This window comes from Hibiscus syriacus, unplaced genomic scaffold (assembly GCF_006381635.1).
Source record: "Hibiscus syriacus cultivar Baekdansim isolate YM2019G1 unplaced genomic scaffold, ASM638163v2 tig00112495_pilon, whole genome shotgun sequence".
NCBI lineage: Eukaryota > Viridiplantae > Streptophyta > Magnoliopsida > Malvales > Malvaceae > Hibiscus > Hibiscus syriacus.
The window spans coordinates 102,576-115,793 of record NW_024063345.1 but is presented as its reverse complement, the minus strand read 5'-3'; the positions used below and the strand labels follow the sequence as shown (position 1 = coordinate 115,793).

The window sequence follows — 13,218 nt, the reverse complement described above, 5'->3', positions numbered from 1 at the left end:
ATCCGTCAAAGCTTCCATCAGAAACCCACCATCACCACCAATCTCCACGCTTACATAGCCACCAAAACTCACCCATAACCTAATCATAACACAAACCAAATAAAATTATCGTTAAATTTTTAATAGCTAGTAGTTGAATTTCCATGCATGAAGGTTATGATTTTTTCAGGTCGTCTCCCTTCGTTTTAGTACTCAATTGTCACTTGTAATCCTGTCCCCTTCGAATGCCAGTCCCAAAGAGCACAAAAGATTTGGACCCTAAAGGAAAATTAAATGCATGCAACTCCCCCCCAAGGGCAACATACAACATGATAATTAGCTGTCCATTACAGTATTAGACAAAATGATTACAAATAAATTCGCACCAACACTAAGGTTTGACATAGGTAAGTCTGTAATTGAAGTTTTTGATTGATTAAATTATGTTATGTTGGGTTTACTGTATTGTTATTAAATTAGTATTTTTTTAAAAAAATATTTTCTTTCATGTATTCTATGTGGGTAGGCTTTAAATTCCTAATTGAGTTCGGATTAAGGTTGGAGACAATGATGAGCGAGTGCTTTTGGGACGAGAATTGTATATTAATTAGGGTGACAATGATATATAAAGATTCTGTAAAATTGTAAAAAAAAAAATTGATGAAAATTATGGATGATCAATGAGGAAGAATAAGTACATTAGAATTTTGGTAAAACACAATAATTAGGTTGAAATAAATTATTTAGATGGATCAAATTAAAATAAAGATTTAAATTTATTAATTGTCATATCGAAATTTTTATACAGCAGGCTAACTTATTATTATTTTTTAAAAACTATGTGATTATTATATAACTGTGTATACTCAACGGGACTATTTGTGTATTTTACCCGAAAACAGATTATGCGTAATGCAAACTTTCATTAGAGGAGTTTATGTTTCTGTCAAATTCTCATGTCAGTAAAATTGCTATAGTAGTCGCGTTTTTATTCCTATAACGACATATACATTTTAGTATTTAAATTTAATTTTAAAGTAAAACTTAATACTTTATTTTTTTTATTTTATTCGTTATATAAGTTTAATTTATTAATTTGAATGTTTACAAAAACTTAACTTTTTAATTTAATTTGCTAAAAAAATGTAGCTAAATTAAAACTGAAAAAAATCATATAATAAAAAGTAAAATTTTCAGTTTAAAGTAGTAATTATCAATATTAATAAACAATAAAATGTCAATATTATACAAGTTCAGTTATAAAACTTAATATTATAAAAATATTCAATTTTTCATTTAATTTTTATTTTAAAAGTATTTTATGTTTATATATTTAAATTATTTTTATATAAAATAAAAATAATTATTAAATAAAAAATTTAACACGTGCAAGCACATGTGATAAAAAGAAAAAAAAATTATAAATAGAATCATAAATTAGTTCACAAATCACGACAATTATGCAATTAAAATCTATCAATTATAAGTTAGCTGCAAAGGCAGTTTTCATTTGTTCACCAAAAAAAAAATCTATCAATTATAAAACGACACATGTCTCTTAAACTTCACTAATAAGACAGATTCATAAAATAAATTAATTCATACTCAATCGACTAATTAAATAAAATTCTAGATGAAATTTCATCTTAATTTAACCCTAAATTGAAATGTCCATATTCGAATTAATTTTCTAGACGAAATGTCATCTTAATTTAACACTTATTTGAAATATCTCAATCAAATAAACATCTAAATTAAAAATCCTATAATCAAATTTCACACCTATTTGATTATGAAATTTTGATACAAAATTGTACTAACTTTACTTGATTATCACTCGACATAAACCAATTTGTTTTATAAGCTCAATAATGAATATATTCAATACATGAACAAACTAGAATTCATTTTTCATCAATAATGATATATACAAAGATATACTTGTCTAATTGTTACAGCAAATTCTCCTATAGCTAATGCTTCATCCAATAACCAAAAAGAAATAAAAAAAAAGGCAAAATCAATCCCAGACCTTACAAAATCATGACAAACAATTTAAAACATCGAGAGCAGTTCTGTTCTCATCATGGGGATTTAGATCTCTTTCAATGCCATTAGGCCTTAGTCAATGCTTAAGAATTGTTTCAGCCAACCAGATTTGACTCTTTGAAGTCTCCAGGGGCAAAACTAAAGGCAGCAACATCCGAGCTTGAGGAGGTAAATTTGTCTTCTTCCTCGTGATGGACCGAAATGGCTGCATTCAAAAGCAAAAGCATCCATGTAAAACCTAAAACCAACCGGAATCCATGAATGCATAACTTTCTGCACACAAATACGATAATAAAGTTCTCAATGAAGCTAAACCATTGTTAAAGGATATATAGTTAATATGCTGTGAGAAATGCAGAGTCCAGGAAAGTGTTTCTTCCGAGATCTGACCAACACTTGCAAACAGATGTATGATCAACAAGGAGATATAAACATATGATGGGGGGAACATGCATTATTTACCTGATCACTTGTTGCAATTTAGTTTCAAGGCTGAAAACTCAAAACCGGCGACCGATATGAGGAGATGCTGAGCCTGAGTGTGTTGGAAGAATCCTCTTTACAAATGGATGCTGTAATAGTACAGCAGCAGTTGGGCGAGCATTGGGATTGACTTGTAAGCATTGCAAAATAAAATCTCGTGCATCTTTTGACAAAGAATCAGGAACAGCTGGTGGCTCACCTCTGCCAATTCTAAACAATGCTTGCATCTGTTTCAATTTACACCAAAGATGTCATTAAAGACGCAACAATTGAATGAGAAAGGAGAGTATCAAAATTAAAATCAACAATAACACTTCTGCATAGCTCTTGTAGGAGGAAATTATATGAAACAAATGTCCGTATCAGGAAATTTCCAGAATCTCTTATTATTTTTTCTCCATTTTAATTTTACATAAACTTAATTATAAGCAAAACTAATGTTTGCACCAGGAAGAAGAGGTACATACGCATTCCAAATAATGGTATGGAATCTGACGAGTTAACATCTCCAACACAGTACAACCAAGGCTCCATATATCAGCAGGAAGTCCATACCCATGACCCTTCTGATTGACAACCTGTACAACAGTTGATAATCAGAATTCAGGAAGACTAGTCATCGTTGGTAGTCTGTGTCGCAAAATATATAACTACTACTGCAGCAAGGGCAAAAAGAACAGTGTGTTTATAGAGAAAAAATGTACTGGAACCCATCCTACTAGGAGATTAAGAATTCAGGTATGGTTTAAGAAAGGGCCAGCAGTGTTTCAGAAAGAGAGAACTGTCATTATAAAAAATTAGCTATCAGTCAATGAAAATTGCCTAACCAAATACTACTTTGCTAGTTTGCTGGTGCCCTAAAAGATAAAAGAAGGGTTCATTGTAAGCTAAATGTTAAGATCCAGGCAATGAATAAAGCCTAGGAAAAAATATGATGGATCAGCAAGAGTGATTTACACCTTTTGCCCACTATACAGATATATCTGCAAAGAAGGTCATCATTCTTTTCATGATCGAGTATTCAGATAACCTGAATACCTACAGTACTCTTATATAGAAGAGAAATATTTACTAAAAATGTATGCCATCATTTCTTTCATAGTCATGAGTCATTATACCTATGCTACACAGCGAAAGATTTCAAGCAAAGGGGTAAAAACAGAGGTTTTCCATTTTCCTATTAGGGGCATAATCGAGTTAAAATTTTTGAGGGTGAGGGATGAAGCTTTACCATTTTATTAATTTATAACTTTACAGTTTCTGCAGGGACTAAACCTTAATACCCATTTTTAGTGGGGAAAAGGGGGGGGGGGGGAGCAGGCAGTGCACCATCCCTGCCCAGGCAGTATCTCTAATATAGAAGAAATTGATATTCTGCACAAATCAAACAGCTATAACGGACTATCACTTCTGAAAGGAAAGAACAGAGAGCCAAACCTCGGGGGCCATCCAGAATGCTGTCCCTTTACATGATTTAACATCATTCAACTTGGTTGCCTAAAAACAAGCACCAGCACCAATATGACCACTACCGTTGATTTGACCATCTTAAAAGCTAAAAAACAAGAAAATGACTGAAGTCTTAGGATTGAATAAAAACCTTTGCCAACCCAAAATCTGCAAGCTTTACTGATCCACTTGCATCCACCAACATGTTTGCACACTTAACATCCCTGTATCACCAAACAAGTAAATGAACCTTGAGAGCAGAATATTCAAAGTTTCTGGTGACTAATGTAGAACATAGTAAAAAACATTTTTATTTTCTCTGTCATAACTCATAACTACAACAGATGCCACATCAGAGAAGAGAACAGAGATAAAGCGGACACCCAACCTTAACCTTAAGGGAAAAGTAAATACAATATAGTAAGTAAAATGCTGAGAAAAACTTCTATGATCAAATTACATCACATTATTGACTCCAAATGTCTTCCAAGAGGATATATAATATATATGCAGACAGATTATGATTCACTACAACAGGTCCCAATAGATATAAGGATTGAAAACTTCTATTGGTGAAGTGATGAAATGTTTATATCATTTTTCATATTTGGCTAGAGTAAAAAACAAAAATTCTAAGTGGTACATAGATAATTGCACAGTAACATAAGGTCGCTTGACTTACCTGTGAACCACATTTCGGTCATGAAGATACTTCAATCCATGCAGAATCTGCCTTGTATATGCAGAGACTTGAGAATCTCTGAGATGATACCTCTGGTATAGGTTTAAAAGAGAGCCTTTGGTTACAAGCTCAAGAAAGATGTATAATTTGGAGTCATCCTGCAAAGACCATCAAATCAAAAGAAAACATTAGACAATAAAGAAGCAAAATTACAAGGTCTATTAAGCCATGGTAAATGTCAGAAGTTAGTACCTTATCTGTGCCATAATACTGAACTATGTTTTCATGTTCAAACTGACTTAAAAGAGCAATCTCCTGGAACAGAAAGGGAATAAATAAATTATATCAGACAGACAAGAAGAAGATGGATATTTTAAGAATATGAACACTTAAGGAATTAAAGACAAAGTCTGACTTACGTGTTCAAGTTGGATAAGACTTTGTTTCCCCTGACTTCCTTGATCAAGCAATGAAACTTCCTTCACGGCAAAAAAGAATCCATCGCTACAAGGAAATGAATTAAATAAATAATTAGTAAAGCATGACTAAATGGAAAAATCTCTTTTCTAAATAAAAGCCAGAGTGCCAGACATAATCTATTGGACAAGTAGATGACAAATTAATTGCTAATAGGATAAAATGGGTTTTCCTTGCAATTTTGGAAATAGTACTAACAGTTATTCCTTATGTCCAGAGAGAAGAAGCCAACAAATAGCTTAGAGGCTAGAGCCTTAGATAATCCAAAAACTCAACAATTTAGGCCATATCTCAAAGATCCTCATGCAATGTGCTTCCCTAGATTTCTTTTTCCAATCTTGAACAAACTAAATTCATACCAAGTGGCAGTGCTACCTCAGATGTTATGCATGTTATTGACAGACTCCCAGAGAATGTGGGTTTGAGAAGGCTTATGCATGTAACGTCCTCCACAGGTGTGTTAAGTAGATAACAGTTGGAAGGGTTAAGAGTAGATTAGGAACTTCAACAAAACAACTAAATTTGTCATCTTGAAACCAGCCATACAACAAGATATCTCCAATGAAGCAGTTCCTAACCAAATAGGATCATTGGAAGCCGTAGACTGTTTGTAAGAAGCACAAGCCTTCATGAGTAAAAGTAATTGATGGACTTAACTCAGCATTCAACATTGAGAAAGGAGTTCATAAATCCACACAAAATGCCAACGGGATTGTATCGATTATGCAAAACTTCAAGCAGAAAACAAAGTAACATTTAAAGGCAAGCACAAGGATAACATTCATCAACCCCTTAAAAGTTTGAGACAGAAGAAACACAAAATGTCCTAATAGTAGTCTCTAATCTCTATTGGTGTAAACTAGATTAATAAACATCTAATAATCTTAAAATGCAGCCCCGTAACATGTAGAACAGTGCTCTCCAAAGAATTAAGGAAAGGGGGAATAGACAATAGGTTGGGGCGGGGTGTAGCTGTGCCTTTCTCAGGATGTTTAACTAACACCAAGAACAACTCTTACCCTTAGATGCTTTCTAATCTATAAAAAAGTGCCGCCCCAAGTGACAAAATGATGATTGTTGCACTTAAGGCGGTACCCAAACTAGTTTGCATACATCAAAAGATAAATTAACTTCATTTTTTTTCAAAAATAACTACCTAGAAGCATTTAACCAAGCCGGAAATGAAGTTGGACAATATATGCCAGACAGTATTTCACCACTTACTCAGAAATCCCTTCGAAAACTGACCCAAATGATCCACGCCCCAGAAGCTCACCTTTCTCCCAATAAGTAATTGTTCTTTTGAACCTACCATTAGGGGAAATAGTTGACGTAGGCTCTGTAGTAGAACTTGATGAATCTTCATCATTTGAAGTAGTAGACAAACACGACTCGGAAAGAGCTGCAGTCTCACCAATTCTCATTAAATTCTCCTCCTCAGAATTTTCTTCATTACCCCCACCCTCCTCTCCTTCAACTTCTTCTTCATCGGAAGATGAATGTAATTGAACCGGAGCCATACACCCTTTGCCACCTTCGGGGGCGAAATCCCTAAACAGATCCCAATTTGAACACGCGTTATCGATTACCAGTAGTTTCATCACCGGCGGCGGCTTTATTATAACCGGTAGCCTAGTCCCTTTAATTCCATTACTCCCTCCGCCATCGGAAACATTCGAAGCCCAAGATGCGTTTGACTTCAACTCAGTAGCCATAACCCTCTCGGCTAATTCAGAGACTATTACTTGAGTGTCATCTTTTATCTTGTCTGTCTCTTCCTTAGGACTATCCAGCCGGTTCAATTTGGACCGAAGCGGAACATCCGACGACGACGATCGATTTCTACGGGCCTCCCAAGCGGCAGCTGGAATTGAAAAATCTTCAGGCCCGGAAAGGCCCAAGGTCCGACAAATAAGGTCGAACTCGCCGTCGGTTCCTTGGATACGGAAGCTGGTTTTTTGGGACAAATCTAGCGATCGCGTGATTAGAGAAGAAGAAGAGGAATCATCGAGAGATGAAGAAAACGACGCTGCATCATAGTCGATGTGCTTCGCTGCATTGCGGCGCTCGAGTCTCGGCTTTCTTCGGCCGCCTTTCGATCCCATTGAGCTTCTATAACTAAGGAATCGATTTAAATGATGCATATGGAGCCAAATCCATCTAAAATCTCTATAATTGAAGTAATCTAGGCTTACCAAAATAAGAATTTAAAAGTAAAACGTAACTTTTTTTCCCCGCAATTTTCCTAGGAAAAAATTGGAGAGAAATATTGAAGCGAAAAGGAGCCGACTCGACGAGAGCGAGAGAAAAGAAATGCTAAAATGGGAGACAGAGAGACTGGTAAACGCCGTCGCGATGGATATAGAAAGATAAAGAGATAATACGCGGTGCCACGTGGAAAACATTAATTTTGGAGAATTAAATTACACAAACAGTCACCAAATTTTGTCAACTTTCATTTTTTACCAGTAAAGTTCGAAAACTTATGTTATAATCATTGTTATTATTAATTTATAATAAAATAGTATCATGGAATTGACGTAATATTTTCATAAAATTTAATATATTTTAATAATATTATAGGTAAAAATTTTAAGATAATGTAGCGGGAAAATAAAATTTTTCAAAATTATTTTTTAAATAGGGTACATGTTATAATGTTAATCGAAAATCGTCAAAATTATTTGACATCTTTTGGAACATGTCCAAAAAATACAACACCTTCCCGTATTAGGTCTCGTTCTTGTTTTCGTTGTATTCTCAAGCTTCATTAATGACTTGTGCTTTTTTGTCACCTCCGATCAGCTCCTCTGTCACTTCAAAGACACCAACAATCTAAACTTTATAAATGGTGTCTGTTCCTCCAATGTCTCCGATCAATTCCTCCGCAGCTCAAAGACACCAACAAACGACATCACTGTTTTCACACTCAAAGTCATGTATGGTTGTTGAAAAGACGTAAAAATTACATGTGTTTTCATGAAGACGTTAAACATGCTTATTCTTTAATTTGAGAACATCCTAGTTGAGAAAATAAACTTCAATAATCCTTATTTGATGAATTTTTTTCACTTCATTATTTAGGTAATTTTACTAATATTATAACATGTATGATAATTTTATTAATAAAAAATATTAATTTTATTTATTATAAAAAATATATTAAGTATAAATAAAAAATAAAACAACATAAAATTATAACTCATCAAATTATTATTATTTGTTTATTGATATTTGAGCAATCATTTCGACGTTAATGACTATAATATAATTTTTAACTTTAATAATAATAAATACTTAAATTTTAGTGATCCTTGATATAATTTATTCAATTTTAAAATGATTGTTTTAGTTCGATTTTGAATAAAATCATTATTCAAATTATGTATTTTTTTCTCGTATAAATATTTAGTATATGAAATATCAAATTTGTTGAATTTAAAAAAGAGACTTTTCTCAAAGATCACCCTAAAAAATATTATTTATCGAAATGTTGAGTTGTACTACGTGACAATAAGGCACGTTCTATAGAACGTATTTTGCCAAGGTGATATCCGACTCAATAAAGATGCGTTCTACATGAAGTACCTTATGCTAATCTGGCAGTCCACCTGGAAGGAGGTTTCTACAGAACGCGTCTTTGTTGAGTTTCTAATGTTCTCGTCTTTTTTTTCTCACCCTCTCGTTTGCTGCCTCTTCCCCTCCTTTTCTTATGCCTTTTACCCTCTCCCAACTTCTATATAAACTCTCCCCCTCCTCACAAATCCCACCATCTACTTTATCTATTTTTCTCTCTTATTTTCTTCTTCTACAAACATTTTAGAATGTTCAAGTTACAATTCGAGTTGTAAGTATTTTTTTTATATTTAATAAATTTATTTAATTTTTACTTAATTTTAGTTACTAATTTTTTAAATGTGCAGTTAAAAAATAGTTAATATGTTACGAATGGATGCAAATCATATAACTCATCTATGAAATAAAGTAAGAATATTTTATTAAATTTTATTTGATAAATATTTAATTATTATTTATTTTTTCTTATGTTTTATTAAATATATTAAATTTTTATCAATTAGGATAATGATCGTATATTAGAAGTGTTTATTCATAACACTAAGATGCCCACGTCGACTCATATTTGGAGTTACTTAAGAGATGATGGATTTAGGTATGTATCCCCAATAATTGGAGGTTGTAAACTTCAACCCACCCTCGTTTCTGCACTAATAGAGAGGTGGAGACCGGAGACACATACACTTCAACCCACCTTCGTTTATGCACTAATCAAGAGGTGGAGACCGGAGACATATACATTCCATCTTCATTGTGGGGAGTGCACCATTACTCTAGAGGATGTTTCAAAGTAGTTAGGACTCTCGGTAGATGGACATGTTCTTACTGGTGTGACTATTAATAATTATGGTGCTTTGTTCCACGAGTATGTAGGAAATATCCTGGATGGGTTCAACGATATTTGAATCTCATTAATGTGGCTCCAAAATAATTTTAGAGAGTTGGACGAAGACTATTTTGAAGATGAGGCACAAGCATTTGCTTAGATTTATATTTTATGGATCATATGAGGGATATTGATGCTCGACAAATCTCGCAACTAAATGCATGCCATATGGTTGTATCACCTCGTTAATTTTGAAGAAGCAAACACGTTTAGTTGGGGATTGACAGTTTTAGTCTTTCTCTTTAAAGAAATATGTCGAGTGACGAATCATACCAAAAATTCTATTGGTGTTTGTCTTCTTCTACAATCATAAGAGTGATATTGCATGCATTTTTTATGTCCGCGTCTTGTGAACGAAACATTTGTTTTCTCTTTCTTACTAAGGTAATTTCAATACTCAATTTATTTATAAATAAATTTAATTTTTATTATAAAACCAAGTAAACTATTTTTTAAATTAAATAGATGGTCATTAGTGAAAAATCATTGTGAGATCACTAATGAATTAAAAGATATCAGGTTATTAATCGAGCAAAAATCAAGTACATAGGTATACTTTTTATTATTAAATTCTTTTATTTAATTATAGTTATAATTAGAATCTTATTTATATGTTGACAATAACATTTTTTCTACAGTTCCAATGGATGTCTTATATGAATGAAGAAATGAGAGATTGCATCTCACCTAACTTGAGTGGCCCATTGAACTTATGACATGTGGTCATGCCTCTTATATGTTATGTTATTGTTGAGTGGCATCTGAATGACTGTGTGATTCACCAGTATGGTTCGTACAATTTATTCCAGAAGCACATGTGAATCTCGATTGTATGCATAATCTTGATAGACGAGGCAAGCCTGATGTTGATTGGAGGGAGAAGCACAACGAGTGAATAGTGATGAGGGAGAACCAATATGAACATATTCTCGTTCGTCATTATATTTTGAAAATTGGTTAGGCAATTTCATATGAATATATATATATATATATATATATATATATATATATATATAGAGAGAGAGAAAATCTGAATATATATCATGGTTTAAAGAAAACGGGAAGTCGTTAATACTTTTTGATGAGGCAAGAGACATGTATATTCATCGTAGTCGGAAAAAAAGTCCATCGACACAAAATCATCATCTCCTGACTAATCTTGGATAAAGAACAAATACTTCAGGCTCGTATTCTACAACAGCACCAGAAACACCACATCATCAACCATTTGGATTGATGTTTAAGACGTCAAATTACATCTTGAGCCTGCCAGTTTACATGCCGAGACTGCAAGGTTATATGTCGAGCCCCCAGAGGATATTATACTCCTATAGACCCGATGTTTGCTTCATATGCATCGTATCTGACGGGTGGTTCTCCTCCACCAACAATAACATCAACATTGTATGCAGCCCAATCATCGATATCATTTTTTCACAATATTCGTAGATCACAGTAATCAATGGGATTGTTGATCACACACCTTTGCATTCGTTATTCCATGGAGACCCTTCTTCAACATCCGGTTCAACCCAACAAGATGAAGTTGATGTCGATGAAGATGATGAGAATGAAAATGAATGACAACCTAGACAAAGAAATCATGTTCGAAATAGACAACCATCGCCATGTGGAACGCATTCACGAATAATGCATCGTTAGTTTATATAATTTTATCTTCTTAATTTTTATATTAATTTAGGGTTTTTAAAGTTAATTTTGAATTAAATTTTAGATATTTAATATTATATCCGAATTAATTTTTTATGTTATAACCGACTATTATATTTTTTATATTTAATTTTTATGTTATATACATTTAATGTTATATCTTATAAATTATTTATTTTTAAAAAAAAATAAAAAATTATTGGTATTATATCCAAAGTTGGTGTCACGTCACTTGTGGAAACTCTACCTATTCTCCTAGATACGACGTTTGTATAAAGAAAATGTATTGACACTAAAACCACTAGCATAAAAAAACGACTTTCAAATTTTAGTTAAAAATATTTTATCTGAATATCAAATTAATTTATTTCAATGGTTAAATGAATAATTGTTATTTTTAAATATTTCAGGTTTGAGCATCAAAGATTGTAAAAATGTTTTAACTTTGGTAATCAAATGATTGAGAATCTTTAAAAGAAATACTACTAATATCACTTTAAATTAATTAAAACAATATTTCATTTGAGGAATGAATAGTCTATCTATTGCCTCTTATTAGAATTTATTTTTATCTCATATTTATTTTATGGAGCTAAAGTTTTGTGTGTGTGTGTGTTTGGTGATCGCAACTATTATTTGAAAATTCAATAGATATCTGTAACGAAAGAAGCCGCGGTTTATCAGTATGGTCATTTCAATGTAAGCAGGTCAAAAACTATATTTGTTTGTTTTTCAGTTTGAATACAAGAAGCTTCAACTCGTAAAACCCACTATGTAATATTTTTATGTAGTCAAAATTTTGAATTTTAATATCTGATCTCAATTCTCAATTTTTAGCCACCGAAAAGGAAAATTTTGTTTTCCCCCTCTGACATGAATTAAAATAAGATAGCTTAATTTGGATGAAGGAAAAATACGTCCTTTTCCTATTTATATGTTGGTACGTCTGATCATGTGGTACATTGTTCGTAGACATATACACATATATTATATTGGGATTATTGTTATTGACTTTTTTCTTTTAGTTTGAATTTATTTTTTATATAATGTATAAAACAATCATAATTTATTAAAATAAATTAAAGATATTTACAATTCATCAAGTGATTTTAGTGATAGAAAAAAGTGAATATGTATTCAAAATCTTTCTTAATAACTAAAAATATACACATACCCTAAAGACACAACTACTTAAAATATAACCTAACATGAATTATAGAAATATTGAAAAAAATACCATTTAAAAAATTAAATATTTTATGAAACACACTTCATATACTTAATTTTATTAAAAAACCATTCAGAAGTATAGAATTTTTGGGGAAGGGAGAGGGTGGAGGGGAAGCATAGTCTTGGCCTGAGGTGACTGTAGAGTGGCTCCTTGTATGGTCACATGGATTCCTCCTCAAACCTGAAACACAGAAGAAGATTATTTTATGAAAAAAGAAACTATGCCGTTTTCCTCGGCTTTAATAGATCTTTCATCAGAATCTCCGGTTTTTCATCAGCCTTTTGTCATCTTTGTCACTTTATTGTCCCACCCCGTTATTATCTAATCAAAACCATACTCATCTCTAATTGCCCTCGTCCGTTTCATTTGGAGAATTTACCAGAAATATATAATTTACAAAGTTAATTACTCCAAAGACCAAACAGCCCTTTATTTAATCATTTATTTTAATGTGGTTGGCCAGGGACAAGACAAAATTTGATACCCTTTTCACGATTTTAGATGTTGGAGTTTGGACCCACTGGTTTGCCTTAATTTCCCGATGTTGTTTTTCTTTTTCCTGATAATATAAAAAGAACATTAATTTAGTATTAAGATGTATCAGATTGATTTTAATTTTGAAAGCCGAAAGCACCACTCCTCTGTGTTATAGATTTATTTTGATAAATAATGTGTGATTTGATCATGTTTACCATTTTAGGTACAAAAAACTCTTTATCTTGAAACAATAATGTT

General features: G+C 32.3%; 1 protein-coding gene across 2 annotated transcripts; it reads right to left on the bottom strand.

Annotated features, from left to right (window-relative positions):
• Positions 1-1,866: 1,866 nt before the first annotated feature.
• Positions 1,867-7,446, bottom strand: LOC120180410 (mitogen-activated protein kinase kinase kinase 1-like). Of its 2 annotated transcripts, none has more exons than XM_039185739.1 (9): positions 6,344-7,446; positions 5,062-5,146; positions 4,895-4,957; positions 4,643-4,800; positions 4,112-4,184; positions 3,949-4,008; positions 2,979-3,089; positions 2,491-2,738; positions 1,867-2,233 (listed from the first exon to the last, which is right to left on the bottom strand). In XM_039185739.1, exons 1-8 carry the CDS (start codon positions 7,261-7,263, stop codon positions 2,529-2,531), a joined length of 1,680 nt encoding a protein of 559 aa, XP_039041670.1. In that variant the 5' UTR covers positions 7,264-7,446; the 3' UTR covers positions 1,867-2,233; positions 2,491-2,528. The 2 variants fall into 2 exon arrangements, with proteins under 2 accessions (XP_039041670.1, XP_039041669.1); XM_039185738.1 differs by having other exon boundaries at positions 2,491-2,742; positions 2,983-3,089.
• Between the last annotated feature and the right edge of the window lie 5,772 nt (positions 7,447-13,218).